The sequence below is a fragment of the Patiria miniata genome, unplaced genomic scaffold (genome assembly GCF_015706575.1).
Source record: "Patiria miniata isolate m_02_andy unplaced genomic scaffold, ASM1570657v1 HiC_scaffold_14, whole genome shotgun sequence".
NCBI lineage: Eukaryota > Metazoa > Echinodermata > Asteroidea > Valvatida > Asterinidae > Patiria > Patiria miniata.
In genome coordinates, this window is record NW_024037052.1 from 5,715,062 (window position 1) to 5,731,006 (window position 15,945).

General features: G+C 39.9%; 1 protein-coding gene across 1 annotated transcript; it reads left to right on the top strand.

Annotated features, from left to right (window-relative positions):
- The first annotated feature begins 5,818 nt into the window (after positions 1-5,818).
- On the top strand, positions 5,819-13,566 carry LOC119721760. The gene is made up of 5 exons (XM_038191721.1): positions 5,819-6,042; positions 10,810-10,895; positions 11,360-11,419; positions 12,441-12,550; positions 13,312-13,566. Exons 2-5 carry the CDS (start codon positions 10,841-10,843, stop codon positions 13,420-13,422), a joined length of 336 nt encoding a protein of 111 aa, XP_038047649.1. The 5' UTR covers positions 5,819-6,042; positions 10,810-10,840; the 3' UTR covers positions 13,423-13,566.
- Positions 13,567-15,945: the final 2,379 nt, after the last annotated feature.

The following is a 15,945-nucleotide window of genomic DNA, read 5'->3' on the forward strand; positions in this document are numbered from 1 at the left end:
GCATTAAACTAAAAGTGAAAAAGAATGGTGAATGTTTGAAATCGCCCCCTCTAAAAACGAAAAAGAAGTCTTGTAAACGAACCTAAATATATAGTTTTAAGTCCACTTGAGATTTCCGCCGTCCGGCTGCCATTTTGTCCGTTTCATGGAATGAACAACGCATGCGTGTGACGTATTTTCACCACTCTGCTCCACGAGTACGGTCTGCCCCCCGGTGAGCCCCAAAAATGACGTCAGAGCTAATCGAACGGCACGGGGCTGACCCCTGTCGACCCGGGTGAGCTACACGAACGCACCCTTAAAGGGACAATACGTCCTGGAAAACTCCCAATTGGGTCACTAAACGCTATTTAAATAAAATGATATTAATTGGAAAGAGCATTTAAAAAGTAGAAAATAAACGTCCACAAGGACATCCTTTGAAAACTGGTCCTTTTGCGCTATTCTTGCGAGAACAAATTTCGGGGTTCAGTATTTTGACTCTCAAAAATCGAGGTGTTGGGTGCTAGTCGTGATTCCAGTCTCGCATGTTCCACGAGTGCATCGCATGGTGAAGAGGTGTTGGAAACACGGGTGCATTGGTGTTGTGTGCACTTGTAAATCATGACTGTGTATACACACGACGTGTAGGCAACACATGTCCAAGAATGAGACTTATATTTGCGGTTGAAAAACATATTTTTCGTAATTCCCTATACCTTATAGAGACGTTTGTGTAATAGGGAACAAAACATTGTAAAGGTCCCCACAAGGCAATTTCTATAGGTGAATTCGTCTCCACAAGGTTTTCACGAAATAGATACATGGATTTTACTCAAAAACTAGGAATTTCCAAGGTGTGTTTATCGGTCGCAAATTGAAGTATTTTATGTTACGGATATTTGGTCCGAATTTCAGTCAAGGAAATCAATTCTGGTTAAAATAGGAGCATTTTGAAACTAGATGTTCACACTCTAAAATTTTATTACACGAGGAACAAGGAGATGAACCAGGATGTATTCGTCTTTTCTCAGGAACAGTGAGACATTAGGTTCGGTTCCTTTCAACCAGACCTTGAAAACAGGATAAGTAAACAATCGTATATTGATACAAATGTCGGCGATTAGCTAACATGAAGATTATAGATCAAGTAATATAGGGCAAATTAACTGCTGCCCTTTGGCGTCTAAAATAACAATTATAGCGGACACAGACCTGAGCGGACACATATCGAATAAATCAATCTCCAAAAATGTTCTTGAAGAAAGTTGAAAAAGAAGTGCGAGTGCACAATAAGCTCTGGCCGTCTTGCATGAAAGTCTTGCATGAAATCTATGAAAAAATGATCCCTGCCAGAGCTGGAAAATGCGACGCCAAAAAAACCCCCAAACAACTGCGACGCCAATGGCACTTATGGGACACCATACTTTAGATGTTTACCTAGATTTATAGCGAATTGTGATAAATATCACGCGACTATAACATTACTGCGCATATTTTGCCTCCATTTACAATCTTTTCATAAGCATCTGTCCCAATTGTTACAAACAATTTTTGTTAAGTATTTAATTTATTTTGTTTGCTTTTTTTTTGAAAAATTAAAATTTGGTAGTGACATTTTGTGGGAAAATTATGGGGCCTTATTTTGGTCAATTTTCCCGTGGACAGACCGACCGACCGACCACCAAGTGACATGTAGAAGTTCCTGCCAGAGCTTAATAACAAGCGGCCGAAATGTAGCCACATATGGTCAATTATAGTCCCCCGACTATTCAAGGTGTATTCTTTTCTCTCTTAAAGAAGTCATATTGAATTTGAATATATATTATATTTTCGTCATTTAAAGATGTGGTCCCTGTGCTATTTTCGAGTTCACAAAAAAATTGTTATTTTTCCTGGCTATGTAAAAAGTTATGCACTTTTGAATGAGACATCTAACGAGAACAAAAAAACACCGACGTTTAGGCAAAAAAAAAAGTCTCCGGCTTCTGGTATGGAGCTTGCCCAAAAAGTGATGCGGCGAAGCGGCTTTTTTTTTTTTTTACCTGATTGTTTTGCTTCAAATGTCGGCTGATGACTGCAAATGGTGCCCGACTAAACTTAGTGCAAATATATGGGAGTCCAGAGAGGTCATATAAAGCTTATTCTCGACCATAATCCAATCTAAAAACACGTTAAAATTGTGCAGCAGCAGGATTCCAGTCAAACCAGTGAGTTTGGCGGTTTTGAAACATCATCTTTCATTGAAAAAAAACTTTTTCATTTTGCCGACGCGCATGGCTACGGCGACGCGCGCGCATACCAGAAACCGGAGACGTTTTTTTTGGCCTTAGTTATTATATTATTTCTTCACAAACACTCGAAAAGTACCACACAATAATCCAGCTCTCACAGAGTGGATTCGTGTTTTGCACAAAAGAGTGCCTTTTTTCAGAGGGCTGAAGACATCTTAAATCGGAATAAAGTATTTTGTTTTACGTTACGCTGGGAAAAGAAAGCCAATTTTGATCTCAGGGCGTATAACTTTAATCGTCTTATTTTATCCCTGCTGTCGATTAATAGTAACGAAAGAGTTTGTTAGCAACTTCCCCGATTTGAAACAATGAATGTGGTTGTTTTTGAAAATGAACGTTTTTATAATTTCTCTCAAACCTATTTGGACAGTATCAATAATATACATCTAGCTAATCGATCTCGTAATAAACGCAAGTGTCGTTGGTTGCAGTCTCTCCATTGAAGTTGACGTCAGAGTGCTGGGCTGTGTTGAGTTGGCATGTACTCCCAACGAGGTTGAAGGAGCGGCATCGCGGGTCGTCGACGCACTTGATACAGCACATGGCGGGGTCTCTGACTTGGACTTCTCTCAGGACGTGGTTCAGCAGGCAGCCGTGGATCGGGTGCCCCGGGCCGCCCCGCTGATGGCACCGGCCCTGCCGCGCACACTCCACCCGGCCTCGCCGCTGGCACGCGTAGAACCTCACCCTCTCGCAATTGGCGTCGGACCACTTGGACTCGTCGTGCCACATCACCACACAGTCGCCATAACCGCCAGGCTGACCGCCTCTCCACAACGCGAAATCTAGCGTGGGGGTGTTTGAGCAGCCCCACAGCCCGGCGGCGGTCCGCCGACAGCCCAGCCAGATCCCCCCGTAGGGTTGCACCTCGGCCTCGCTCAGATTCTGTGCCCGGTACATGGTCCAAAGGAAACGTATATCTTCCCTCGTTACGGGCAGGGCCAATTCACCGCCAGCCGCTCGGCAGCGACCATCGGCCTCGGACCAAGTCAGTTTAGTCGTGGTGTTCAACAAGTAACAGAACTCAGCGTGTTGGGTCCATCCGGAGGGACAAGCAAACTGGCTGCTCGTGTGTAGAATGAAACACGACAACAGGAGAAATGTTAACATCTTAACATTGTCAACACACCGCATAATGCAGTAAGTTTTCGTTCATCCATACATTAACTGAGTGAGATTTCTATCAAATGACAAAAAGTTGTGGTGACCAGTGACAGGAAATGTGAAGATACCTGACGTGAAAAACTCTGTAGAATGTCGAAAGGAGCACCGGTTTACGGATGACAGCCACAAAAATGAGCACCGTAATAAGAAGGGATACTCACAATACACGGACTCTGCAACTTTGTGCAAGCTACGCCAACGGTCAGCCACAAGTGATGCAGGCAGTGAACCTCACGGTCTCAGGTCGATCGAGACGCCAAGCCTCACGGCAGTCACTGATCGATGAGGCAATTGTTCATTAATTAGTGGTTGCCTCGAATCTGCCAAACCGAAAAGATTGCCCAATATTTCACGTCAATTAAAAAGGCCGTTTTTGTATCGTAGGTATGGCAGCTGCGTCGCCTTTAACAAAATGAAGCGAATTGCTCACAAACGCGGAACTGTCGAATTGATGGCCATTTTTAAGTAAAATTTTATTGGAAGTGCAATGAGCAATTTGCATTGGTTACGGTGGAGACAGGTGGTCAAATGAGTTTTGTTCAAGGTTGCAGACTATAGACGTGACATCACCTTACGTATTTCGTGCAAGGCGCTCTTCTATTCTTTGTTTTCCCAAAATAGCCACCGGTGCCTCTCCGAGATCGCTGCGCTTCTTTGATCATAATCAAATATTAAGTGCGTCTCGCTAACGGCGAAAGTACGTAATTTGTGCATCGTTTGTCCGAAGGTCTGGTTAATGGCTGACTCTGCATAATTTATGGCCGACTCTGCATAGTCACTATGAATAGGTGTGGAGGCATCATCTTAAAAAGCTGAAGCTTGTGTTGATGTGCCCAACAAAACAAGACAAAACAACACTGGTTGCAAGATGTGGTTGAGTAAACACAATAATTAGATACTTTGAAAATAAATCACGTGTTTTCCTAGATGACAAGGTATAGATTCTTAATAAAGGTTAAAAGGTTGATGAGTTTCACTTTAAAAAATCAAAATAACAAACAAAAAATTACAATATAAAAGTTCACACAAAGGTACACCTTGAAAATTTGAGGATTGCGGTGTTCAATTATCTTTCGAAGGAACTTTTCCCCAAATATATTAGGCCCTACCCGCTTTGTTTAAGGGGACATCGCGACTTTCGAGAACGAATTTCGGGGTCCAATTTTGCGTGGCTGTTCAGTGATAGTTGTTATTCCACCTGTAAGTGTGCTGCCTCTTGCGGACGTGTAAGAAACCACATTAGTGCATTGGTGCTGTGTGCAATTTATGCGACAAGCGCAAAGTGTATCGTACATTGAATGAAAACGACAGGAAAAACGTATGAATAGGCTACTCCGTCGTGTCCGATGTAAACAACCGGGTATATTCGAATTTTCTCGGGAACGGTAAGACACGGTCAGACAGGCCGAATGCCCCTTTAATGAATAGTGAAATAAAGGGTCTGTATAGAATAACCTACAATTCCCAACCACCTTAGTTCTGCCCCATGGTCGATGACACAATAGCATTTTGCTGGTCCAAATGGGGCCAAACTATAGTCCTCCTTGTGCCTAATTGTTTGACTTGTGAATTAGACTTAAGTCCTACTTCGGCCCAGAGGTTTGAAATGGGTTACACCGTAAAACAATACATGCATAAAAAGGCTTTCAATTCGATTGAATTGAGTTTTTTTGCTCTCTGGGGCCAGCTTTACTAGGCTTTCTTTGTCTTGTTTCAAACTTTCATTAGGAGGCCTAACTCGATGAGGGGAAAATAAAACTTTTGCCACAGTTAGCTTAAAAAACATGCATTCAGTGCTGCTGTCTACCATTCCACTATGTGCAACTTGAGCCTCAGCTGACGCGCAGCAACTCACGTGCTTGTTCTGGTTTAGACTTGATTACAAGTCGGTAATTTTACATGAACCGTACTTTGGTTCTAAACCAAAAGACTCTGCCTATATATATCGTGCGAATCTTAGATCAAGGAGGCGCCACTTTCACGTGACCATCCTTTACATCACTGTCCGAGGTTTCCGAATACGTTTTTCGTAGACGGTCGCAATAGCTTGGGTACATCCAAGTGTTTTTATGAAACGAAATATGCCTACCTATCATAGCTGTCATTGCTGTTAACATTAATTGAAAGGTCGATTTAGATTGTCCGTATTAATGGCTTTCCAATTATCGTGTTCTATTATTGAATCTGTCGGTTACCCGACCTACAATCCACTTTAGCTAGAGGGGTTTGGGATCATCAGGTCCGGGAACCAGACTTAAGGAACCAGAGTATGGTCCCGACAGACAAAACGCGACTGTCAACCGACTTGACACCAAGTCTAGCTATCAGTTTACACTCCGCAAACAATAAAATTGCCACGCACTTTGACCCATCAATAATGTTCGTGCACAGCTCAGTCAGATCCTGTCCCATTGAACGCCGCTTTGACTGGATCTGAACTATAAATTCTTTGAAACAACCAGTATTTCGTTAACTGAGTTCAATATTGCGGGATGTGCCTGGCTAGCTCGAGCCACTGTGTACCAGCCTTCGATCCACTGAACGGCTCACTTACAACTGTACGGTCACAATAGATCGCGGACTGTCAGCTGCTGGAATCTCCATGGTAAGAATATTAATTGGTAAAAAGAAACACCCCTTGTGATTCTAAATGATTAATCTAAGTTCGTCTAAAGGTCCAGATTTAGTCGTCTGACTGTATGTGAACACTGCAAAATCAAATATTTACCATTATATTTCTGGCAGTTACATGAATTGGTTTTAACGATTGAAACGAGAACTGTGTTTGCAAGTACATGGGCAACAACAATGCGGAAAAGTTCATGACAACATTCGAGTCACATTTGCATGCCACGATGATGTAAAGAGCCGTTTTCTGCGGCGTTGCATATAGGCCTGTAATGATGTATATGATCAGGGCGGCGTTTTTTCCCTGATGGTTGTGAATGGGGTTGTGTACATGTGTCATGGGTTTTTCCCCAGTACTTTCATCTTCGTCCGATAATGGTCAAACTTGCCGCCATTCAGGACAACAAGTACATCGGCAACAACAATGCAGACAAGTTCATGACATTCAAGTCACATTTGTAGAGTTTTGTAAATGTCTTAACAATGTCACAAAGGGGTTTTCGGAACTTTGGTCATTTTTTTTTAAAACAAATTTTCAACAAATATCATGTGGTTTAAGTTGGAGTTTTCCCACGCAGGCCTGAATGCGCGGTATACTAGCTAAACAGGATTTCCTTAAAGGGAAAATACAACATTTGCAAACATCAAAAAATAAAACTACCAAATCATTTTGAAATACCTTGCTGGACTGTTAGTGAATGACAGTGTAAAGCATCCTGTAAAATCATGGCACCTGGTATACTGTCATTTTCAAGAAAAGTGGTATTTTTGTATCAATTTCCAACGCTGATCGGCCGATCAGCGTTGGAAAAAACTGGCTTTTTTTCAAATACTGGCCCAGTTGACCATCGCACTTGTTTGCAATCGATTACACACCTATGAACGGGTACGAGCCAGCTAGACTGGTTCCCTGACCTTACAATACCCCAATGTATGTAAACTGCTCTGTTTCTTCTTATATGGAGTCAGGGAACCAGACTACAGGAAAATGATTGTTTTTCTTGGTTTTTATAGCATTTTCGAACCCAAAACCTCAAAAAAGTCAGTGTAACTATATTTGCTATATATTTCCAACCCCCCAATTCCATCCATTTCTGAAAATTACAGCAAAAGCAAATGATGTATATTCCCTTTAAAGGCACGTATACGTATAGGAACATTTGCGGTGACCCGGAAACGTACATACCGATTTTACGAGCAATTCCTTGCTCACTGTGAAGATAAGACTGTTATCTTCTGAAGAGTCCGCCTGAAAGGTAATCATTCGGAAGAAAACAATAATTGAAAGGGGTTTCCAAAAATGTGCCGGCGGGCACAGTTGTTTAAGTGCGCGGAATCCAGTTACGAGACCACGTAAAAACTGTGCCTATAGCCTACTCTGATTTCTCTAAAAATTAATAATGTATGCTGAAGTATCCACTCAGTTGAAAGTTCGTCGAGTTAGTTGCAATGCACTCTCCTTAAGATTTCGAGCAATTTTGTTATTTCAATCGAAAAAATAGGGGGAAAAAGTAAATGATCAAATGACCTTTAAAGCCATTGTCAACATGTAGGCCTATACAACTCGTAAAAGCACGGAAGCCGTCAAAGGGGAATTATAATGAGAGCATCGCCTGCAACACAATTTGGCATATACACGTAGGCTCAGTTACATCGAACATATTTCCTTTTATACTACTCATACCACCATGACACCGTACGCCTACCCTTCGTTAATTCGGAGTTCCGCATTATTTAAAGGATGCATGTGCTCTAAACGTGCGATGTAATTCCATAAACAAAACTGTTTTGTATAGGGTGAGTAAAAAAGAAGCGGAACCGAAACCCCAAAAATTATATTTCATATCTAAAAAAAAAAAATGTAGCACCAATCATTATAATGACTGGAAAGCTAATTTCATAAGCTACTTTTAGATGAAAAAAATACTGAAATTGCTCAAGCTGTTCAAAGAATCACCATTTAAATACAATGACCCTAAAAACTCTTTCGTCCAAAAATGCGATATCAAGAATCGTCGTCACAATTGTCTATGAACATCACCTGCGATAAAACCTCAGTTTAAAAGTTAAAAAATATTCAACAAAGTCCTTTTGAAGGCCGGTCTTTCAAAAAAGTGGATTTTATAAATCATATTGTTTGCCTAACCAGGGTTGTTAATACAAATATTGTGTACTACAGTACTGTTGTTGACAGTTGTGGAAACAAGTATTCTGTGTCATTTTCTTTGTTGTTCCAAACAGTCAGAATACACAATAAACTGCATTTTTGACGAAACAGGTTTTAGGGTCATTGTGTTTAAATGGCGATATTCTTTGAACGGATTGAGCAATTTCAGTAATTTCTTTTCATCGAAAAGTAGTTTATAAAATTGGCTTTCCAGTCATTATTATGTTTGGTGCTACATATTTTTTAGTCATGGAAATATAGGTTTTGGTTTGGGTTCCGTTTTTTTGACTCACCCTATACAAAAGTTTGCAAAATGTACACAACGTTTTCATATGAAACAAAAGTTATCTAAACAAACATCCGTATAATATAAACCTAAACTAGTAAACTGAGAAGCAATGGTCACATGCCTTTCACAATGAGAAGTTTACTTTAAAGGGTGCAGGTCAGTAATCAATAGACCCAATATTGCCTACGATTTGTATATGCCCTCAATTCTTTTGCTGTTGTTTGTAAAAAAAAACCAGAAGGTTGGATCGGAAGCCTTGATCAGGTCTGCGACAGGACTAGGCCCTAAATTTGCTCTATTTTGCAATGGACCGTGGGCATCATTTTTCAAAATGGCGGTGGGCTTCATGACTACTTTCAGGGGTGATAATCTTTATATGGAATTTTTTTCCCAAAAGTAATCTGATTACCTCCCAAAAATTGAACAGCAAATAAAAGAGGATGAAATAAGCTTTAATTTGAAGGGTGTCTCAAACACCTTGGAGAATTGTGAGTATTTTTTTCTGATCTTGAGAAGTGACGGGATTTTATCACTGAGGTCTAAGACAGTTTATTGGTCTGCATTCTTAATCTTTCCAAGATGCTGTGGGTGCTCAACGGTAAATAGACCTATACTCATTCGCCGAGCTCATGAATACAAGTGATACCCTCAAAATATTCTATATTAGAGAGTTCTGAGAGCCATTATATTGGGGAATTGAAGAGATATGGCAATAAACATATGGCCCGGAATTCGGGCTTCCAATTCTGAGCATTTTGGATGCATTTTGGCTCGGAAGTGGCACTACTTTGCCATATTGTGGAGGGATCGTTTTTCAAGATGGCTACTTTTCTTTGGGAAAAATAGGGGCGTCGTCTTTGGGTGAGAATTTCTCGAAAAGTCAAAGGTCAACCCAGCGACAATGAAAGAAAATGATCAAAGATGACATGTTGATCATCATTTTTCTGTGCAGCTTAAATACCTGTGAGAGTTCTGAGTATTTCTAAAAGAATTTTGAAGTATGGGTATTTAGCACTAGTGTCTATGGGAATTGTAATACAGGGTTGCACCCTTAGGCCTCGTCTGAATTATTGTTGACTGTTAAAATGGCTGTATGGGTTTTCGACATCGACGCGCTGCACTGTAAATCCATCGTAACCCGTGGAATCACGGATGCCGTGAAGGGTCCTTAGTATAGGATCATTTACTTTTCATGCATTTTGTTGTTTCCACTGATAATATCGCTAAAATTCCAGAGAAGAAGGTTCAAAATCTAAACTGTTGAAGTTTCAGCTCAGTGGATATTACATTTTTTTGAGATCGCAAAACCCATTGTTCACGAAACACGATTTCATCAAAAGCACTCTTTTATTTCCAAAAATCGGTCAATCGTCGAAAAGCACCTATGACAGTAAGCCAGAGTAATTTCACAAGGTATTTAGTACCAGTATGATCTTTAATTCAAGCAAGCTTTTAAATAATAAATCAGTAGACTACTTTTGGGGTAAATGCATCAATCCTATAGGCATATATGCATTAAAAAACAGACTGGAATGGACAGAAAAAATATATATAAACTAGTTTGATTTCAACAGGGTAGCCTTTTCAGTTATTTGAACTGCTATTTTTAAGGGCCCTTAAGCTGAGTACATAAAAAATAAATTATTAAATGACGTTAAAAAGGTAACAAACCAATGAAAACAGAAAAGAGGGGCGAAGCACGGTCATTTTTATTGGGGGGGGGTACAATTTTTTGAAAAGGGCACTTGCACATCCGTTGTGAAATGTAGACAGGTTTTTTCCTCCGGACACTTGGCCTCCGTAAAATCAAAAACTGGGGGGGGGGGGGGGGGGGGGGGGGAGGCTGGTCAAAAACCGACAATTATGCACACAAAGGGCCAATGTATGGTGCTTTTTAGGGCGATACATGTGCGAAATTCTAAAAAAGGCACCCAAAACGGCAGATGCCACAAAAAAGGGCACTCTTTACAAATTATTATTATTATTTTTTTTTGGGGGGGGGGGGGTAAGCCCGTTGAAAAAAAGGGCATTTGAATGGAAAAAGGCAATCTGTACAAATTATTGGGCGGGGGGGATAAATACACCCCCCCCCCCCGCTAGCTACGCCTATGGAAAATAAATTTAAATGCATTAATAATAAAATATAAACAGTTAAAAGAATGCACAATAACAAAATATAAGAACATGTGAAATTTGTGAAATTCCTCATTCAATTTTGAGGTAGGTGAAATGTCACCTTGTGGCAAGTTATCTGAAACACGATATTTTCTTGTCCTCCGTATGAACAGAACGTTTTCCGATTTTGTCAGACCATGAAGGATGGGTAGCTGCTGCAGCGGTGAAGACAATACAGAGAAAGAGCCGATTAGCGAAGGTATGCTTGAAATAGTTGGAGGCCTCGCTACATTTTTTCCCAATCATTTCCAAGAATACAAATTATGGAAAGCCTTTCTTTACAAAAATTCTGGACAAAATATGAGATCTTCAACGAAAATTATTCTCTAGCCTTGATCGAGTTGCGACTTAAGGGATCACAGAAGACGGATTCAAAAATGGCGTCCTATACAACTATGTCCAAAAAAAGTGTTCGTCTGACTATTTTTAAAAATAACTACAAAACCATGAAATCAATTTTGAAAATTTTTGATTGTGCAGATACTATCTTATCCTAGGCCTATACCCCTATGAGTTTCATTTTATTTCGGTCACGCATCACTACACAATTGTCAATTGGGCACAATAACATTTTTGGATACTGTGACCAAGTTACTTGTGTTAACATGAGCAGGAATCTGCGAAATACCGAAGTCGATCCATTTTGTTCCTAATTTTATTCAGATTCTGGTGACAGACGGGGCCCTGTAACATCAGATCAGGCACGCAGCAAATACGTCAGAGGTACGTTAAGTTTAATACAATAGTGGTTTTTGTTGTAGCTTTGCTTTGTGAAATACGTCGTGTCCCAAACATTTTAGCTGTGGGATAGCAGCTCAACAAATCATCATGTCTCTCCGTTAGTTAGTTATCGGTAGTTAGTAACAAACGTTGACATTGTCTATTGCTCCTACATATTTTGATCGATTTCAATCAAACTTAGTCAAAAGTACGGTGGCCCAGCCCCAACATGTCACATGACTAAACTGGGGTCAAAGGTCATCATGGGGTTACTGGGATCAAAAATCTGATTTTTTTAAAACTCAAAACAGTACCCCTTTCAGAGAAATTACATGGCACAATCACGTGACTCATGCTTGAACGCGAACTGGTTGGCCCGCAGCTTCCGAGATCCGATCCAGCTTGTTTGCATCTCGGTATTAAGTCATTGACCGTAATACGCATTCGTGAAACATATCACGTGAACGAATAAATAAGTCACCTGATTCGGAATAAGTTCCTGTATATAGCTTATATTCCACGGCAGTCAGTGTATACCTTGTATCAGTTTCGTATACCTTGATGCACCGGGTTCAACTCGTGGAGGAATTTTACTGATGATCTATATTGGAATGACTATAATTGGTTGCAGAAAAAGTAATAGCAAACCGCGACCCATCCCAACGAAAGGAATAAAAAAAATATTCCCTCTTGCAACCTTTAATGGTATGTCATTTAGCAATACTCGAGAGCTCCAATCGCAGTCTGAATAATAGTTACACATAAAGTGTCACTCCCGTAAAATATCCTACAAAATCTCTGGCTGCTTTCCATCGTTTTTAAAGTTAACAGAGTCGGCAGCTCAATAACATGCAAATACAATTAGTCACAGACTAATTGGCATTTTGACAGGTAGACCATACAAGCAAATTCTCATCAACAAAAAAGTGCAGCAAAAATTCTGAGAGAACCTGGAGGTACGTTTTGAAAAAACTATAAATTCATCAAATTATTGTGTAAACCTGAGCCTTGTTTTCTACCACAGAAAAGCTCAAAGCTAAAGAGGAACGCCAGCCATTGCTCCCCTCTGCTGAAGAACCGAATAATGACCGGTCAAAGGCGGCCGGGCACGGTGCTATAACTGACCCAAGAGAGGTAGGTTTTGCGGGAGGCTGTAGTTAACTTTATGCAGTGGGTGCCGATTGAAAAATATAAATAAAAAAAATTAAAAAATAAGTTCTGATTCCTCGTAGGGCATATTTACCCTTGCCCCATGCGGAATAACAGTTCACAAATTAAAGATATTTTATGATAAGAAAGGAAACAGACAAAAATGAGTCGACACTATCCAAAGTTTCCGATTGATGTCCTGTAAAGCTTGATTTCCTTTTACGCGGCCCAAAGACAAGGATATATCCCTTATGTTACATTCATTCTCCACTATCCCAATCGGTTTTTTCGTCAATACACTAATAGGTTACCATTTTTGTGCAAAACGTTCGTCCAACAGTAGGCCTATTTCTTATGCACAAAAAATGGACAATTTTGAATTCATATATTTGATGAATTAAACATTTTCAGGAATCATTGAACAGGCTTTGCAGTTATTTTGTTAAACTTTGTTTTTCACAACATGAAACATTTGAGATACCTCGATCATATCCGAGTGTCGGAAAAAAGTGAAGAAAAAAAAATCGGAAATTTTTAGAAACAAAAGGAATGCTGCTTAATTTGATCCCATGATATTGAAAAGTCGGAATCTTTAGGTCTAGGAACCAGACTAAAAGTTGGCTTTTCGAGCCGAACTTTTAGGGGCACACTGCATTGTGAATCCCCGCATTTGCATTGCGCTGGATCTGTCGCACCGCGTATTATTTGCTAAACAAAGTTGAAACTTGATTGTTTTGACTCCCTAGGTTGCCCATATCAGAAGGGAGAAGTTAAGAGAGGCAGAGGTGGCAACTGAGAAGATGAAATCAGGCGCATCGATATGGAAAAAGACAGCCGCTTTACTGGCAAGACGATGAACTGCGTGGACGATATATCTTATGTAATACTAACAGGGGGCGATTTTCATCCTTTAAAATAGCTGCATTTCCATATTCATGAGCTAAGTGTGATGTCATTTCAGGCAGAAAACTCAATGTTACAGCTATTTCAGCACCAAAAATTGCCAGAAGTTTTGATATTTTGCTGTCCTAAATTTAATTTTCGTTGGCGATTCGTTGTTGTTTCGGTAAATGACAGTAAGCCAATGAGCAAAGTTTTCTCACAGTTATTGTCTTCAATGAGCAAATTTGAAATGAGAAAACCCCTTAAGTCAACAGTGTCTTTCTGAAATGACATCACGGCAACAGCGCCCTCATTTGGCAGGAACAGAATGGAAAATTTACAATGTTAAAAAAGTGCACTTTTTGAAAAAAATTCACCAATAAGCAGTTTCAAAAAGATATCAAACATTTAAGAGGAGTAGAAAGTTGCACAAGATATATGCCCAAGCAAGATTCATGTCATGGGCCCCTTAAGTAAATAGACCACTTGCCTCTGACGTCATATCATAGGGCAGGTCTTTGGTCGTCTGTGAACGCATCAGTAGACGCATATTGTACTTTCATTGTCACTACATTTAAAATAAAAGCAATGACAAAAAGCTGTCCTCAGACAGGGTGCACCTTGCAAAGGGTCTACTGATGCATAATTGGGCCCAAATTGCTTTCTCCTTGCATCTGGATGGGGCGATAATGTTGAACAATGCCATTTTGGCAGCGTCTTTTTGAAATATTGAGGGCACAATTGCTGAACTATCATCAGTATGTATGAACGCACTTTTCGTCTTTCAAGGGTGCGTTCCCAGTGCTTTTTCAACTTCCACCTCGAAGAAATTTATTTTTCAATTACTCTTACCCTAGCAATGTAAACGTTATTCACTTTTTGTATAAGAAATTGAACGATAAATCCATTGACGTTTAGTTACTGAATTATTTCTTCTATTCACAAAATTCGAAATATTGCATGACAGACAATATTTGGCTCTAGCAGGTCGGTTCATTTGTGCGCAAAATGAAATCCTTCTTTTGAGAGATTTGCAGACGACCAAAATCGAAAAAAGTAGTTTTTTTCGTTAAAACAAAACGTACACATTGAAGTTTTGTGAGGACCAAAAACACTTTTTTTTTAAGAGCACGAGGTATGTAACATAAAAGTTTTTCTGCCAAAATATTCTGATTTAGACAACAATTATTATAGAGTTACACTTTGAAATTGCTAAACATCATGAGCGCTGAATTGAAATAAGTGAATGGCGATATCGTACCGGTTGTGCTGTCGATAAATTTATTATAAGTTTCATTATGGCCAACTTAAGGCCTGATGAATGTTTTAAAAATGATACTTACATCATTTTTATATCCGTAATTTTTTTGCAATACTAAATATATATTCATATATAAAATAACTAAATATTCCTTGAGTATGTTGTTCTTTACTGGAACTTTTCGTCCATTTCCATTCGTTATCCTTTTTGTGGAATTACTTGGTAATATAGCTGCAGTGGCGCACCCAAGGGGGGGGGCCCTCGGGGGGCGTGAGCCCCCCCCCCCAAGAGGTTGTCATTTTTTGTTGTTGTAATTTTTCTTTTTAGTTCCACGATTTGACCTTGGTTATATGTACGTGGCCTATTTTCGAGTAGTATAATAGGGGTGTAAGTGGCACCACCAACGTCAAAATAGTCCGTCCCCCCCAAAAAAAAAACCCCACTGGTTTCCAGTCCCTCCGTCATCGGTCCTGACTTAGAATGTAGGAGCGGGAACCAGTTTAATGAACACTGAAAAGCGGGGAATTTTCTGTTGCAAGAAGCGGTGATATTTTCACTGAAGCAGAGCCATAAAATTGGGCCCAGTTCGCAGACCAGTGAATGAACCCGAAATTGCCTTTACGCCGACCAAAATACTTTAGTTTTCACTCTTTATTAAAAGAGAGTTTTGCGGACCTTGCATTTGAGATCGAGAATTTGTATAGCACCAATGGTTGATCCAGACGTGACATGTAACTTAGTGCTGAGAAAGTGAGGATAAAATGTGACAGAAAAGTCACTCTATGTTGCATTTGAGTGGATTGATACTTTTCAAAATGGTGATGGACTTCAGGACTGCTTTTTATGCGGTGGTCGTTCTTTAGAGGCAAAAATCATCCAAAATGCAAGGTCAAGCCCACAAAAAATTGAAAAGAAAATGAAAAAGGGGTAATTAACTTTAATTAGATGCCTATATCTTGAACACCATGGGTAGTTGTGGGTAATTTTATTTATTTATTTATTTTTAAGTAGGAGTATTTATCGTGGTGTCGATGGGAATTTATATACAGGGCAGCACCAATCAATGTTTAGGTCCAGTCTAGTCTGGTTCCCTGTCCCCATTGTCATTCAGACTCCAAATATGGGGACAGGTAGCTAGCAGTGAATCCTGAATGCATTAAGAGACTTTCCCCATGATGTTGCAGATTATATGCATGACGTACATGGTCTGACTCCCGCCTCCTGAATTCAAAATCAC

What these genes read in the sequence shown, in the direction of transcription:
- LOC119721760 (XM_038191721.1), top strand. Translation starts at nt 10,841, where the DNA reads ATGGGTAGCTGCTGCAGCGGTGAAGACAATACAGAGAAAGAGCCGATT. An exon ending in ACGCAGCAAATACGTCAGAG is followed by an intron (nt 11,420 to 12,440) that starts GTACGTTAAGTT and finishes TTTCTACCACAG; the next exon opens with AAAAGCTCAAAGCTAAAGAG. An exon ending in CTATAACTGACCCAAGAGAG is followed by an intron (nt 12,551 to 13,311) that starts GTAGGTTTTGCG and finishes TTGACTCCCTAG; the next exon opens with GTTGCCCATATCAGAAGGGA.